Below are 17,770 nucleotides of genomic sequence, written 5' to 3'. Positions count from 1 at the left end.
CTGCTCAGGCCTACAAAACATGTCCAGCAACTGCCCTTGAATCGTACCACAGCACAGCAGACATGCTCCAACTGCGTGATGGAACAAACCTGCCAGCTCTGAAACAATAAACTGCAGCCAAATCTATCAGCAAAACTTCACACCTGAAATTTCAATGCATAGGTTGTGTAACGCTTACCTGCTTGATCCTTTCAGTGAAACGACTCCCTCAGTGCAAAAATCACGTAGATCAAAAGACTCAAAATGAGCCAGTGTTAGGTAAAACAAACATCTTACAGAAGGATATGGAAAATGTGTTTGAGTTTGTCTACTGCTCTGTCAGGTACAAATGCTGCCAGAATTCTGTCATCAAAACTCGTTCAGAGATGTTACTAAAAAAGGACAAAAAGAAACCAAGTGCATGCCAGTAAAATGTCATACCTGCCCAAAAACTCGGTTAAGGAAAATCCAACCTATCTGAAGCATAGAAGTAAACAAAAACCTAGTTATAGAAGACAGGAAAGTCGGGTGAAGTAAATAGACAATACACCCTACTTATAGAAGAAAGGAAAATTTGGGTGATGCAGGATTCTCGAATCACCCTTACACAGTAAGTCTACAAAGGGTAAAGCAGCATACCAGAGACTGCTGAAGAGTAAGCACAAAACATTTACCATGTACAGTGAAATTTGACATTGCAGACTACAAAGTGGTGTTAAAGAGTACACAAGAAGGAACCTTCTCTCAAATAAGAAACGCCTCGTAATAAGTTTCCTATCCTTAGGGGGAAATTGCTAGTGTACAAGGGAGACCGTCATTTACTGGCCTTGCAAGTCATCCCGAAATTCAATTTACTAGACTTTCAGAATCATCTAAAGATCCAGATTTGACAGCAACTGAGGAGCTTTCATCAACAAACTCAAAATGTGGTAGACCTGAAACAACAGTAAGCGGTGACCATTGATCTGGAACCATCAAAAAGTACGTGCTCATAGCCTTCCGAAACCGCTTTTTGTACTGCTTTGGAGATATCACAGTTGGGGTGGCATTCTTTGGACCACCAAGTATACCAGAAGTCTTCACCCAAGTTTCAAGGTGCTTATCCCATGTATACTGCCTCATAAAATCAATAATGCCAAGAACCAAATCTCGCCTGTCTTCATCTACACCGACAAGTAGGGAGTAGTCCATAACATCTACAGACTGCAAGCCCAAAAGGATTCAAAAGAAGTCACAGGCATGAAGTTTCAAATTTACCATGTAAAACCAGCAGGCAAATAGTTATTGACAACTGACCGCCAGAAAAGCTGTGTCGTTCCATACAGCTCTCTCTAACAATCGCTTGGCTTTATTGCTGATAAAAATAGGATTGGTCTGTATTGACTCTAGCAGATTTTGATCCATCAGAACAGCATTTTTCCCAGTTGCATCTGCATTGTATCGCGACCTTAAAGAACCCTTTAAGTCATAGACTCGAGTAACGTGACGTCCATAAAGCAGATTTTCCATTATCATTAGGTCCATGCGTACCTCCTTGCCACCTTTTACATGTTTAACCATTACCTGCCAAGCATACCCCAGTTACAAACCAGTGTTGCATGCTTTGAATAAGCCCAACCTAAACAAACAAGAACCAAACTGCTAGTTCAAATGATCATTTGCGCCTGAGAGCAAAGTACAAAGCAAAGACCAGATAAACGAGAGGCATTTTTCCCAGACACAAAACTGATGTTTGGATTGATGAAACCTATACATGGAATAAGCACTGACCTGGTAAATGCCAAGGATTTTTGCCAGGCAAGTTGGACTTCCTGTGACAAGTGCATCAGATATGTACTTGAAATATGCAGGAGCGAATGTGATGAATGAATCAAGCTCAGTTTTCGTGACTTGTTTGACAACAAATCTGTCATCCGCAGTTTTAGCAAAAAAAACATTACTCTTTCCACCTTGTGCCCCCCATTTCTTGCAACGGCAAAGAGATCTAATAAAGTCCATTTCATTTGGACAGCATCTCTTTCTTAAACCATCAAACTGTTTTGCATAGTAGCATGTAACTGTGTATTTTATCTTTCCTTGCGGAGTATCGTCAGAAAAGTTTACCTTAGCATGCATGGCTTTGGAATATAGCATTGGAACATCAGGTGACAATTCATTGGAGCTTAACAGAATACTTTCTTTACCGTCCCCTTGCTCTAAAATGCCCTCCACCAGCTGAACCGAGTGAAAAATGCCACCCCCATTATAATCTGGCAGTGTCCTTTCCTTGTCTTTTTCTCTGTGTTCCTTCTCCTTGTCTTTCTGCTTGTCTGTTTTATCAAACAAATGCCCCTGATGTTCTTGTGAAATGATTGCATAGGCAATAATGCTGGTCGGTTCATCATCATACACAGAAACCACTGTCTCATTGATCCCTGCAGGAAGTGACACTTTAACCCCTTCCTCTACTGCTACTTGCTCTGGATGGAAAACAACAAAAGGCGAGGTAGATAGCAGTTGTGCATCTGCCCTTGGAGGCAAAACTGACAATGTGCTACTACCACTCCCACTGTAAGGCCTAGAGAAGCTTGAATAGGGCGCTCCTACCCAGCCTTCAATGTCAGATGGTTCCCCTGCTTTGGCAGGTGAGGTGAGGGTGCTTGCCGATTGTGAATCAACACTAGGGCTAAGCTTCTGTGTATAATGTTCTAATGAACCTTCATCAGAGGTCTCAGAACTTGACCTTTTACTTTCCTCATTGGTAGCAGCCCCTGATTCTGCGATCCCTTTAGATATGGTGACTTGTTGTTCAGTTAATGGTAAATCCAACCCAGGAGCATCTGTGCTCTGGCCTTCACCTGTCCATGCAGCGTCAAATGTAGCTGAAACATCTCTAAAAGCAGAAAAATGGCCCTCTGATAATGACCTGTGTACCCCAACATCCCCCTTCATCAAAAGTTTAGCATCGATTACCCTTGCTTGTTTAGTTGGCCAAGAGCTACTTCCTGACGAACAATTGCTTGCATGCAACATACCTTCCAATCCTGAATTTAAAAAGGAGAGACTCTCAGGGTTGTTAAAGGCCTCAGTCCTAGTTTTTTTTGACAATGCCAAGGACCCCTCTGCTGAAAATTTTACTTTAACTGGTTCTTTCATTGAGTGCACTCCTGTAATATATGAATCTGCCAACATATTGGCAGTGACAGACTCCCACACTTCGGGGGTAACCTCCACATCAACGACTGGCACCGTTCCTTCAGTTGCCTTCATGCTTTCCAACAGGACACTATTGGTTAGAATTATGCGACCTCTGCATGCAGGGGCACCAGTGCCTTGAATAAGCTCCAGGTTAAAACCATCCAAATTTGAACTTGCTGCAACAGAAGCCTCTTTAGTGACATCAGATTTTCGATTTCTGCCACTTCCAAAGCTGATATCCTTCAGAAATGAGAAAAACGAATCTCCAATCAATCCTGAATCAAACCCAGAGGAAGACTTTGGTGACTTTAAAGAGGATAACAGGCTTTGTATGCGATTTTCCCACAAAGAAGAGCAGTTGGAAAGGCTTCGTCTTATGTGGTTGAGTTGCAAAATATCAACATGTGGCTGATCAGCTCCATGGCATGATGCTGCATTATGTAAAGCTATCTGAAAACACAAGTTACAACAAATAAAGTGTAAACACAAAGTAATTCTCACATGGTATACAAATGTACTCCTGAGAACCTGCATTCTGCTGAGATGATGAACGTGGTGAAAACAACACAAAGATCAAGATGTGAACGGCTTCTTAATAGGTTCATGGAGGATCAGGCTTTACTCGAAAACTGTCGTTCTGCTTCCATAAAATATCTTCCAATTCAGAAATGTGATTCTTAGCCTCTGGAACTTTCCCACTAACGCTAGTTATTTTCTTTTGAATTTGATGAAGACGATTGAAGACATCTTTGAAAAACAGGCCACCTTTTTCTGCAATCTGTAAAGGCATCTTACAAATAAGCCAAGGCTTCCACAAGACTGCAAGAAAATCAATAATGCTGAAAGGGATACATAACAAAACAATTTAGACATGGCATTTGAGTCTATGTCTACTTAGACAAACTATCATAATGCCAGCATACACCTCAAGTCCAACAAGCCCTGAGAAGCCATTGGCTGCAGTTGAAGGAGGAAAGTTTACCATCACCCGAGACATCAAATGAACATATAAAAGGTAAGGTACCATTTTGAGTCTTGACTAATGCCAGCTGGTCACTAAATATTCTCCATTTTAACAAAAAAATTTACGTAATTTTTGTGTTAAAATAGGAGAGACGGCATCAAGCTCTCCTTGTTACAGGAGTTAGACTAGTTCCCGATAAAAGGGGACTTCTTTTGTACTTCAAAAAGAGAGAAAATTTCATGATTTTTTGCAAGAATGTTCTCACAAGTTAATCAATATATACTTCTGTTTTGCAAGTCTACTGACAATTGGAAGTTATTGTTTTGGTGAGATTCAAAGCTGAATATATATACCTCATCAATTTCCTGCTGTAGCCAATCCTGATGCTCAGAGTAATGGAACTCCAACTTGGCTGGAGGTAGATAGACAGAATATACATTAACAGGAGAATACCGAAAACAGGCCACCATATTTCCAAACCTGCAACCATCCTCACGAGTTATGTTCACACCTCTATATTACCATCACATTTGCAGATGTTTCTGATTATCTCGACTATCTTGGAACAGCATGAATAAAAAGTAAAATCACAAATTGACGTCAAAATACATCATAAGAATAAAGCGACTACGCTTACCCATAAAATCGGAGACAATCATGGTGCAAAGAGTGCCCACAAGAAGCTACTCTACTTGCAGCTGCATGATTTGAAAAGCTTAGCTCCAGGAACTTGCCAAACGATAAGCCCCAAGCAGCATCTGACATTACTAGCCGGCGAGTTGCTGGAGGGATACCATTGACTCGGGCACATTTCAAGCAACGGTGCCACATCCAAATTTTCCCTTCGCTCTCACCAGCAGGTAAAGCCTGATTCTGCTTGTGAATAGAAATTGTCAAACTTCCCTGCCGATGAGTATAGCAATCAACATGGGCATCTTTTGGTTCTCCACAAGCTGGACATCTGTAAGTCTGTCATGCCATTTAAAGAGGTGATTCACAAAGTTTTCAGCTTATTACATCAAAATGCCTCCAAACAAGACCACAAACTCCATTTCCTAAATGTGAGGTTCATACAATTTTCATGAAAATCTTTGCAGATAAAAAGAGCACAGACATGTATACCGTATCAAATATAGTTTCTCGTAAGAATCTTCCGAGAGGCTTGTCAAAAGTGCCATAGTATTTGATTCTGAAAAGATGGCCTCTTACACAAATAGTCCCTTTTCTTAAGCAACTGCTGGAAAACGAAACCAGGATGCTTTGATGATTAGAGGGAGAGGGTGGAAAATCTTCTCGGCTCAAATCTTGGTCATCATCATCCTGATTGGTTACATGATGAAGTTCTAATGCAGTGCAATTTGAATCCATCCTTTCCAATGGTGGGTCTACTGCCTGGTTTTCTGCTGAGATAGATGGCACCTGTGCAGGACTCTTTGATATGTCTTCAAATGCAGATAAACCAGTATTTTCCTCTACCAAGACAGGTCCATCATAAGCAGACAACTTGGTTGCTGGTGGTGACTCAGATGCCTTTGCTGCAGATGAAGCCTCCAGGAAACCCCTCAAGGAAGCAGTAAATCCCAGTACACCTTGTCCAAAATCCTCAAGTGTCATGGCTGGTGAGAGCTTCCCTAAGGTTGCCCCGATCACTTCACGAAGCCCCGAGCTTGTGCTACCAGTGTAAGGCTTTACACTATCTGCATCATTTGAAACTTCATGGCCCCTGAAAGGACTGCTTAAAGGAGAATTAGCTCTTGAAGACACCAATGAAGAGTTCCCAGACATTGGAACGGATGCTGCAGGTGACGGTTCTCTCAAACCCAAGTCACTTAAATTGACTGTTAAATTTGAAAGGGCTGAAACTGATGTACTTGTTAATGATACAGCACAAACTTGTGCTTGACTTCCAGCTTGTAATGATGGAGCTAAGAAACCAGATACTGTAGAAATAGACATGTCTGATTTTGATTTTTTGTCTGGCAGAGCAACACTCAATGGGGATTTAAGACGAAGTTCAGGCAAATCAACACCCTCATCCGCAAGAAATGAGGTTTCTAATGCCAAGTGATAAGCTGCAAAAACTGCAAACTGAACTGCACGCTTCACCTTCTTCAATTCATCGCCATTTGATCCCTTAAGCAAGATCTGAAAACTAATAGCCAAGTAAATTCGATAGCCAGAATGCATAAGATACTTCAACAAACCAAAAAGAAAAAGGAGTTCATCGACACAAAGAGGAGGAGGGGATTTTTAAAAGATTATCACAGGCACTTCAACCAAATACAGAAAAAAACAATTCAGTTCAAAAGCCACATTAGAGACCTGTATAGCTTTCTAATGAAACAAGATAGCCAGTCCAGTTAAATTGCTGGTTACACCAGCCTCTATTGCTTTTCAAATCCCATATCTTTTTTAACAAAAAAGAAAGAGTTAAACAAGAAGAAAACACAGAAATTAATGATAGAATGTAATAATCCTTTCACCGACCAAAAGCATTGAATAGTTCTTATAGATGTGACTCTCTTGCTTTGCATGGGCAACAAAACACATTTTTGCAAGCCTGCAGGACTACCCACAAGTTGGGTTTACAGAAAATCCTGGCCTATCATGCAATTTGATTAAATATCATCTCAATTTCAGTCATGCCCATTCCAGATACTGTGCAGGACAAAGGGATCACATTCTTAACCAAGAAAAACCAACCACAAAGGTATTAGTGCGCACATATGTAGATCATTAGACTTATGCTATAACATGGTTGATCTTTGTTAGAACAAGATGGCTTCAAAGGACCCCTAAAAAACATATATACATTCATAAGATTGGAATATCAAATTGAGAAAATACTTGCACTTATTTAACAACAAAAAAATACAAACAAGGAAACACTAGAACAAGTTTTGCAACAAAGAATGCAAGGGCATTACAAAAATAGAAATTTCTGAAAAATTGAAGTTCAATTGATAGGGTTGTCATAATAGAGAATATATTGCTAACGAACAAGCAGTTACAATGATCATCTCTCTCTCTCCACCTGCGCGGGGCCAAGCCCCTTCAGTGGGTGGAAGAGCTCCATAGTGCCTCAAAGGGCTCCCATGAGTAAATGATGAATACAAGACCCTAGGGTTCTATTTACAGGGTCTGGACTGCCTGCCAACCCTGGCCAATTGGTGCCAATTGGACCAAATTAGGTCCATGCCCACACTAGCCCACCCACTGGCCAGTCCATGGTCCCCAAAACTAGTTCTCCATACACATACAATAGTGCCCATGTGCCCAAGCTAAGCCAATGTACATAGGACAAAACCATGTGAGTGATAGCATGGTCCAGAAGTGTCACACGTCGTCCGTGCTGACTTCAACTTCAAGTTGTTCGCATCCAACCAACTACCTAGGTCATGATGAACAAGTCTCCTCTGAATACTATTGCCACACGGACTTCCACCGAGAACAAACTCGTTTTGATCAATCTAGCAAGCCACCCGTGGCCGATCCATCTAGCAAGCACTCATGACAAACTTGTTCTAGCAAGCCACCCATGACCGATCCATGTGCAACCACATAGCAACCTGAGATCATCCCCCTTTAGTCACTCCAGAGATGTCACCACCTCCCATCTTCCCAGCCATGGATATGCATTCCCATCTTGCCAATGAAGAAAACATAAGGACCTTGTCAAATTTCTCTGGATCTGTACCAAGGAGTCATAGTTCCTCTCTCTATCTCAACACTTATCAATGACAATGTCCAACTGTCTCATACCACCATGTGATCCAACATGCTGAACCTCGGGAGACACTTCCCCTCTGTCCAAGCAAAACATGAGCAACCTGGATCCATGCACATGAAACTTCTACGCTCCCACATCATGAAGTCTGTACCCTATTCCTCTGTCAAAAAGCTTAACGATCCCACTCAAAATCATCTACACGCCACCTCTGCAATGGTCATCCAACGGCTACTATGTGAGGCTTCGGCTCAAAAATCACAATACAATTCAAAGAAAATAGAATTTGTGCGAATTCTCGAGGCAAAAAAAAGAACAACTCTGTATATAATCAAGAAAGTTCTTACGACAATTTGATATGAAGCACTCTTGGGAGAAAGAGTTCGAACCACCCGACCACCCCCGAGCTATCTCACTTGCACTCGCACTCTCAATCTTCATCTGCTTCTTCAGTTTTTTGTGTATTCCTCTTCTTCACACAGAAAGCCAAAAGTAGCCCTTTCTTGAGCTTTCTCGAACAACGTGCCATATTTTTTGGCAATGTAACCCTTTTCTGAAAAAAGCGTGTTTGAAAAGCTTTCTTCACACGCAATCATCATTTCCATGAGATAATGTTTTTTTTTAACACTGGAAAAAAACACTTTCTCATGGCACGCCACTCCCACCTTTGTGTCACATGCACTCTGCACTGTAGTGCATGGTGACAAACTGGCTCGTCATCATCAATGCAACATTGTAACAGTATTAGTACCTTTCAGAATGATATTTGTCGTACATCGTGACCCCATTGTAATCCTTAGTCTAGGATAAGTCATGCACGAGCTACGTAGGTCATTTTCAACCTGAGACAGTCAGTCAGTTAGTCAAAGTCCCTTAACCCACTTGAAGAGATGCATTCATGCATGTAAAGTCAATAGAAACCTTAGGGTTTGCATTAGAAAGCATTCTGCATATTGCATATCATTCATTCATTGCATCTAGACCATTGCAGAACCCCCAAATATCATCTAGTATTTATCAGAATATCTACTAGGAATTTTCTGGTAATTTTTCCATCATTTTCAGCATTTTATACATCTTTTATGCATTTATTGTAGACATGAGCAGTCGGCCAGCTCTGTAGCCAGCCGACTGGCTCCTTTGGTCCATATAAATAGATCAGCATCATATTCATTCATTCATTCATCTCATAATTCAGCAATCAGCATTCAGGTGCATTAGAGTTTCACTCTTCAGCCCTACATTCACCTCAGCCATCTGCGTTTTGGAGAAGCGTGTCATCCTACAGCCAGAGGAGCATCAACGCTTGTGCATTCAACCCTCCATCAGCAAACGCAGCAGTTCTTAGCATTCAGCCATCAATAAACCTTGCGCCAAACAGCCCCTCTCTCAGCCCAAGCTTTGCATCCCTCCCTCATTCCATTGGGAAGAGTGCATAGGCTCGAGATTGGACATCTTTGGTGTTTCTACAACAAAGTACAGTTCAGCCCAACACTTGGTCTTCAGAGATCTTGTGTTTGGCTTATCGTCAGTCACACCGTCAGTCTCTACAAAGATAATAACGCAAATACTATTCCAGTAACGGGATAGAAGGCCCTTCAGTGGATAATTCGGGACCCCAGTATGAGCCTATTCTCCATTGGGGACATGACACTTTTACTATCAGTAAAGGTTTTCTTGAGCCTGTCATGATTCGTGGGGATAGAAGCATTCTTGGTATCCCATTGATTTCACATCTCCAAGCCCAATGAGCTATCCGCCAAGGAAGCAGAAGGAGCACTACTTTATGTTCATGCTCAAACAGCCTCTACCTTATCAGTAGCATCTCTCTCATCTTCAGTTGTCCCACGGTTAGCAGACCTATCCAGACATCAGGACATTATGCTTAGGGACGATCTCCCGCCCAGTCTCCCTCCATCCCGTCCTGAGGACCATCATATTGATTTGGTTCTTGGATCAGAACCTCCTAGCAAGTTTCCCTATCGTCTTTCCAAGACCTTAGAGAGCGAGCTAGAAAGACAATTATCTGAGCTCCTCCGAGCCGGATTCGTTCGGCCTTCTTCCTCACCATTTGCTGCACCCATCCTATTTGTCCAAAAGGAGGACAAGTCTGCACGTCTTTGTGTAGACTACAGGGCATTAAATAAACTCACCATTAAGAATAAGTTTCCTATGCCAAGGATTGAGTACATTTTGGAGCGTTTAGACGGTGCTAAATTTTTCACTAAGATCGACCTCAAGAGTGGTTACCACCAGGTCCGCATTTTTGAAGCTAACATTCCAAAAACAGTTTTCCGGACAGAGCGTGGTCACTACGAGTTCGTAGTCATGCCTTTTGGGCTTACAAATGCACCTGCAACCTTCAATAAAATGATGTCCAGGATTTTCGCAGTCCTCATTGGGAAGTGTGTTTTCATATTCCTTGATGACATACTAGTCTTCTCAGAGCCACTGCAGAGTAGCATGAGAAAGATGTGGAGAAAGTCTTGCAACTTTTGCGAGATAATGGGCTCTACATAAACACCAAAAAGTCTATCTTCGGCTTTAAGGAAGTTTAATACTTGGGCTATATCATCGGTTCCGATGGGATTAGACTAGATCCATCCAAGGTTCAGGAAATCTTAGATTGGGACATCCCTCAGACCGCCCAAGAAATCCGTTCTTTCGTAGGTCTTTGTTAGGGCTATAGTACCCATGTCCATCACTTTTCCAACCTTGCAGCACCTCTTACCGACTTGCTCAAGGGGGTGAAGACTTGAAAGCAAAAAGTCTTAGTCACAGGCAAGACGCTTGATGCATTCCATGCACTCCAGAAAGCTGCCTCAGAAGTGCCTGTATTAAAGTTAGCATCTTCGGATGAACCTTTCGAGGTCATTACCAATGCATGCAATGTAGCCATAGATGCAGTTCTCCAGCAGAACAATAGATCCGTGGTATACTACAGTACAAAATTGGATGTCACCGAAAAGAATTATTCACAAAGAGCTTTTGGGTGTGATCACAACGCTCAAACATTGGAAGCCTTTTCTTTATGGACAGGTTTTCACAGTCAAAACAGACCACCAAGCACTTAAGTGGCTACAAACCATGCCAAGTGCCCAGTGGAGTGATCGGCTGGCCAGGTGGAGTCAACTCTTCCAACAGTTTGAAGGAATGATTGAATACATCCCTGGTAAGAATAACCCAGTAGCAGATGCTCTTAGTTGAAAGGCCAGCATCCAGGCAGTCCAGGAATCTACCATTCTCGAAATCACGGGGAAGGACTTAGATAGAATGAAAGACCAATATATCGACTCCCTTTGAATGGGAGAGTTAATTAGGGTTAGGTTTTTCATGTGGGAGACATACACAGAGAGAACAAGGGAGAGAGAGAGAGAGTTGTGGGGATAAGTCAACTCTCCAAGATGTGAGTGTGTGACTCCCCTATCACACATGTATATTGCACTAGTACACATAGTGCACTTAGTACATTAAAAGTACTAAGTGTACTATGTACTATAACTTATGGGCTTGTACACACTATAAGGGTGGGCATAATGCCTTTACCCCAACAACCTCCCACTTAAAGGCAAAGTGCCCTTAAATGAAGGAAAAGAAAAATCAGCATGTACATGATAATATACAAGGCCATATCAAGGCTGAAACTGGCCTCATCCAATGCCCATCAAGTGTCTGCAATGAGCAAACCGCTCCGGAGGCAAACTCTTTGTCAACAGATCAGCCGGGTTGTCATCCATATGAATCTTAACAAGCTGAATTTGCTTGTTCTCTATCACCTCTCTGATAAAGTGATACTTGGCATCCACATGCTTCGTCTTTGCATGAAAGACAGGGTTCTTTGCCAACTGGATGGCACTCTGACTGTCACAATGCAACAATGGAATATCCCCTGTATAACCCAAATCAACCACTAACCGAGATAGCCATAATGCCTCCTTGCAAGCCTCTGTGGCCGCAATATACTCGGCCTCTGTAGTAGATAAGGCAGTGCACTTCTGCATCCTGGATATCCATGACACAGCACCTCCTGTGAATGTAAACACATAACCGGTAGTAGACTTCCGGTTATCTGGATAACCGGCATAATCCGAATCTGTGTAACCATGCACTAATGCATCCTGTTTGCCAAAGCAAATGCACATATCCTGTGTGCCCTTCAGGTATCTCATGACACCTTTCACTGCTTCCTAATGCTTTTTGCCAGGGTTGGCCATGTATCTAGAAACCACTCCCACTGCAAATGCAATGTCCGGCCTAGTAGCAACCATGGCATACAAGAGACTGCCACAAGCTGAAGCATACGGAATCTTGGCCGTATCAGCCCTGTCTCTATCTTACTGTGGACTGTCCATAGCACTGAGTTTCACATATGGAGGCAAAGGAGTACTAGTCTTCTTCCCCCCGTCCATATTGAACCTCTGCAAAACTTTGCCAATGTATTCCTTCTGAGACAAATACAACACATGCTGATTTCTGTCCCGAAGTATCCGCATACCCAAAATGTGATTTGCATCACCCAAATCCTTCATATCAAAGGTTTGATGCAGCCTCTGCTTCAAGGTATCCATCTCCTTACGAGATTTCCCAGCAATCAACATATCATCAACATACAAGATGAGGATCAATAGACTGCCATCCAAAGCTTTCTTGGTGTACAAGCAGTGATCTATGTCACTTCTCCTGAAATTCTGGGATTTCATGAATGTATCAAATTTGTGATACCATTCCCTTGGTGCCTGTTTGAGCCCATAAAGACTCTTTTTCAGCTTGCATACAAGCTTCTCCTTTCCACTCACTGCATAACCCTCTAGCTGTTGCATATATATCTCCTCATGGAGATCACCGTGAAGAAAAGCAGTCTTCACATCCATCTGAATCAAGTCCAGATCATCATGTGCAACCAAAGCTAACATAGCTCTAAGTGTGGTCATTTTGACCACTCGAGAGAAGATCTCCTCAAAGTCCACACCATATTCCTGCTTGAAGCCCTTAGCCACCAACCTGGCTTTGTATCTTGGCTTTGCATCAGGTGCAACTTTGAGCCTGTAAACCCACTTGCATGGCAAAACCTTCTTGCCTGCAGGCAAATGCACCAACTTCCATGTTCCATTTTTGTGCAGAGAATCCATCTCTGACTTCATGGCACGCTCCCAAAGAGCCTTGTCTGTCCTCTGTAAAGCCTCCTTATAACAAGAGGGCTCCCCACAGTCAGTAAGCATCAAGTAGTCAACCCCTCGAACAAACCTGTCAGGGGCTCTGGAGGGTCTAGTGGACCTCCGTACCCAATTACCATCATTTGCAGGTTGCTGTCCAGCCTGCATATCACCCATTGGTGGCTCCTGTTCCATGCCATAAGGCTGAAATATCATGCCCGGTATTTCCTCTAAATGTGGTATATCCATAGGGATATCTTCTGCCATCTCTGGCTGTCCATTTGGACCATTTTCAGCACCATTTAAGGGCTGGTTTTGCTGCTGTAATGGCTGATTTACAGCCCTTGGTTGTTGTCCATGATGTCCATCATCATCAAAGATGACTCTGCCAGGCTCCTGTTGCCTTGCAGGCTCCTTATACATGCATGTTTCATCAAAAATGACATCATTGCTGCGTATAATCTTTCTATCAAAGTCTATACCCCATTTCACCTCTGTCACCATATCCTAGGAATATGCATTTGTGAGACTTAGGATCAAGTTTGGTGCGCATTTCCCTGCGTATGTGCACGTACGCAACGCAACCAAACACTCTCAAGTGCTTGTATGACGGAGGCTTCCCTGTCCATACTTCCTCTGGCACTTTCCTACCAAGCCTCGTGTTAGGTGACCTGTTTATAAGATGAACGGCTGTCATAACAGCTTCAGCCCAAAAACCATGAGGTAATGCAGCATGTGACAACATAGAACGGACCTTCTCCTGAATGGTCCTGTTCATCCTCTCTGCTGTCCCGTTTTGTGGAGGATCATAAGGAGTAGAGAGCTCCCTCTTGATGCCTTTAGCATCACAAAAGTCCTGAAACTGTTTGGACATATACTCTCCACCATTGTCGGAACGCAAAGCCTTCAGTGTTTTGCCAGTTTGATTCTCAACAAGAGCAACAAACTTCTCAAACACTGAGAATGTATCACTCTTCAAACGAAGAGGATAGACCCACACCTTGCGTGTGGCATCATCTATAAAAGACACAAAGTATTTTGCCCCTCCCAAAGAAAGCTGAGGCATCTCACATTCATCTGTATGCACAAGCTCTAACTGAGCATCTTTCTGTGCAAGAGCGTTCTTGTGGGGGCACTGGAGTTGCCTGCCATATATACAATGCTCACAAAACTGAAAACTTGAAAACTTTAGAGAAGGAAAGTAACCAAAACGAGACAATTGCTCCATTCCTTTGACACTCATGTGTCCCAACCGGCTATGCCACATAGAGATTTCCGGCAGCTCGGTTGCATTTACATTAGCATGGTGACAAACACCTGCATGCATGAAGTAAAGAGTGTCCACCTTAGAGCCTCTCGCAACAACCAGTGAGCCCTTACTAATCTTCCACTTTCCACGACCAAATGTGGTAACATAATCAGCATCATCAAGCTGTCCAGTAGAAAGCAGGTTCTTCTTGATCTCAGGCACATGCCTGACATCATGGAGCATAAGCTGTGAGCCATCTGAAAACACAAGCCTCACATCACCTCTGCCAAGAATCTTGCATGCATGGTTGTCACCCAAATAAACTACTCCTTCATTGCCAGCAGTATACCTGACAAACAAGTCTCTGCAACCTGTGACATGAAAGGACGCACCTGAATCAATGATCCATGAGTGCATACCATGACCATCTCCTGTAAGAAGTGAATGGACATCAAGTGAAGACGTGAATAGGACCTCATCCTCACTGTCACCTACATGTGACACATTGACTTCTTCAATCTTGACTCCACTTTTGCCCTTTGGCTTTACATCTTTGGCTTCATCTTTGTCTTTGTCTTTGCCTTTTCCCTTTTCCTTTTGATCATTTTTCCATTTGTAGCATTGCTTTTTGATGTGTCCCTTCTTGCCACAATAATGGCATTCCAAGTCCTTTTTGGAGCGGGACTTGCTCCTTCCCCATTCTTGGCTTTTACCCCTTTGTTGGGATCTCCCACGTGCATTCATTGCATTGGACTTTCCAACAGAGTTGTTTTTCCTGTTCATCTCTTCTTGAAGAAGAGCACCCTCAACATCTGCATATGACAGCATAGCATTCGAATTGCTAGTGGCTGTCCTGAATGTGTCCCAACTCTCTGGCAAAGTGCATAAGAGAAAGGTGGCTTTGAACTCATCGTCCCCATCGCCAACTTTTGATTTATAACTTGGCTGACAATACCATTAAACTCATTTAGATTGGCTGCCATAGACACGTCTTCCTTCATCTGAAGACCTATGAGTTTCTTCAACCAATACACTTTGCTTGAGGCACTTTGCTGGGCATACAAGTCCTGCAATCTCTGCCACATTCCCCAAGCTGTCTTCTCTTCACGAATGCTGAATCTGACACAGACAACATGATGGTGGATCTTGCCAGCTCATCCATATCTTCCCACTCTTCAGCAGTAAGAGAAGCGGGCTTTACACCCCTTTCTTTGATGGGCTTGTGCTGCTTCTTCTGGAGCAACACATTATAGCACTGGGTTTGCCAAATATCATAGTTATGTGAGCCTTCAAGCTTCTTGATGTGAAGCAATGAAGAGCTCTCACCTGTGGTTGCCATAGCAATATGCAACCTGTCAATGCCTGACTTCCTGCAAAATCTGCAAACACTGCACCAAAAGCACACAAAGTGCTCACAGTTGTTCTCCCAAGCTTTATCTCCCACTGCGGAAGCACAAATGCAACTCTACTCCCACTTTATGTGATGAAATCACCAAAATCTGGTTGCTGCAGATTTAGGACCGCACCTTAAATGTGCTCTGTTGCCCTTCCAAAGTACTGTACAGCAGTACTAAGTGCTCACCAATAATGTACCAAACCTGTACCGGCAAGTACAGCAGCTGAAATTGAACCTTTTCCTCACTCAAATCAGTGTACAGCCATGCCAAAACTTGCACAAAACTGTGCCAAATCTGTACCAGCAAGTACAGTAGCAATAAATGCTCTCCTGGCTGTCCAAATGAGTGAAAATCAGACTTTCACAGTCCCGAACACTGCATACAACAGTTCCGAACAGAAATTGGGCAAAAGCCCCTTGACTGCAAGCTGATTTCTGAGGATTCAAGGCATAAAAGTCTTGCCTGCTGCTTTGCCAAGCTTAACAAGCATAAAATCTTGAAAAGCCCCTTGATTTAAGATCAATTTCTGATCATACATGGTACATTGACGCACATGAAGGCATCCAAAGTCTTCACGGTGCTTCCCCCTGGCCACATATACATCCAATACATGAAAGCCCCTTGATTTACAGGCACATTGAGTGCTTGTAAGGCATCAACACATTGCCCAAAGCATCAAATGCGATTGCCTGCATGCAAATCAACCAAATCGGCACAAAAGCCCCTTGATTTGCACTGCAATTTGCTGCAATTTTGCCCGAATGTGCGATTTCTCACATCATACAGCATGTATGAGTGCTTAATTGCACAATTACATCAAAAGCCCCAAATTTTGACATCCAATTTCCTGCAAATTGATCCTGATTGTGACCAATGTCACTCAATTTTGCCAATTTTGCTCAGAAATTGAGCAATTCGGCACCTGTACCTTGTACCTGCTCAATTGATTGATTGTACTTGCTCAATTGCAAATCCCAAAAATAAATTGAAGCAAAATACCTTGTAATTACTGATTTTTTGTTGCAGGAAAGGGGGTTTGCTGAATTTGGTGCTGCTGCAGAAATCGTGATGCAGAAAGGGGGGGGCGCTTCTGATGCTGATGCTGATGCAGTTGCTGCTGCAGTTGTACGATGCTGCTGCTGCTTTTGTAGTTGGGCTTGGGCTGTTCACAGACGTGGCCCTGTTTGGGCAGGCGAAGGACCAGACAGAAGGCGTTGGTGATAGCGATGGCTGTATCCTCACGGCGCCAACTCTCCCACGACAGCACAACTAAGCCGGGACAGACGCCAACTCGTCGAAGCTAGACTGGGTGGGTACGCCTCCTGTGGGAGAGTTGGCATCTCAAGCTGTTGACGTTGCCCAACCGAGCCGTCGAAGAAGATCCCACGGGGACAGTTGAAATCGCCTAGCTGCCGCCGCCTTCGCCTGCGTAGCCAGCCGACGACTTCACTACGAATGAATGGTTTTACACCTTCGCCTACGTATCTTACTCGCTCACGCCGTGTCCGCCTGGCTGCTGTAGGCGCCTGGCTGCGCCTGGTTGGCTGGGCAACCTGCTCAGCGGCCTTTTGCCACGTGCTCGCCCAGCCTGCCTGCAAATGCTGCCTTGTGGCTAATGCTCCTTATCGCTACCAACTGTGCAGCGCTTTGCTGCGCTGCCTGTCAGCTGACACCTGCAACACCAAGCTAGCCAACAGCAAGTGCCACCGGTGTGTGAAGCGACCCAAGCACTTGTCCCTGCCGCCCGTCAGGCTGAATGTATGACAGTACCCAATCAGCACCCAGCTATGGAAGTACTACAAGCTCTGATACCAGTTGAATGGGAGAGTTAATTAGGGTTAGGTTTTTCATGTGGGAGACATACACAGAGAGAACAAGGGAAAGAGAGAGAGAGTTGTGGGGATACGTCAACTCTCCAAGATGTGAGTGTGTGACTCCCCTATCACACATGTATATTGCACTAGTACACATAGTGTACTTAGTACATTAAAAGTACTAAGTGTACTATGTACTATAACTTATGGGCTTGTACACACTATAAGGGTGGGCATAATGCCTTTACCCCAACACCCTTGAGTTTGGTACTCCGTATAAGTTGGCATAATTTGGCCCTCACTTCTGAGC

General features: G+C 43.4%; 1 protein-coding gene across 2 annotated transcripts in view; it reads right to left on the bottom strand.

The window, feature by feature from the left end:
• Nucleotides 1-508: 508 nt before the first annotated feature.
• Nucleotides 509-17,770, bottom strand: part of LOC147610327 (1-phosphatidylinositol-3-phosphate 5-kinase FAB1B-like) — a 46,247-nt gene continuing 28,985 nt past the window's right edge. Inside the window, exons 7-13 of one of the 2 annotated variants that reach the window (XM_086786625.1) lie at nt 5,243-6,265; nt 4,758-5,089; nt 4,474-4,600; nt 3,779-3,934; nt 1,750-3,606; nt 1,276-1,542; nt 509-1,182 (exon numbers count right to left, since the gene is read on the bottom strand). In XM_086786625.1, coding sequence (XP_086642751.1) covers nt 826-1,182; nt 1,276-1,542; nt 1,750-3,606; nt 3,779-3,934; nt 4,474-4,600; nt 4,758-5,089; nt 5,243-6,265 — 4,119 coding nt within the window. In that variant the 3' untranslated portion in view covers nt 509-825. Of the gene's footprint in view, nt 1,183-1,275; nt 1,543-1,749; nt 3,607-3,778; nt 3,935-4,473; nt 4,601-4,757; nt 5,090-5,242; nt 6,266-17,770 lie in introns of those variants that run through there. The other variant, XR_015264104.1, reaches the window with a different exon arrangement.

This window comes from Cibotium barometz, chromosome 49 (genome assembly GCF_041138505.1).
Source record: "Cibotium barometz isolate CiBa-2024 chromosome 49, ASM4113850v1, whole genome shotgun sequence".
Taxonomy (NCBI): Eukaryota; Viridiplantae; Streptophyta; class Polypodiopsida; order Cyatheales; family Cibotiaceae; genus Cibotium; species Cibotium barometz.
This window is presented reverse-complemented; position numbering and strand designations above follow the sequence as displayed.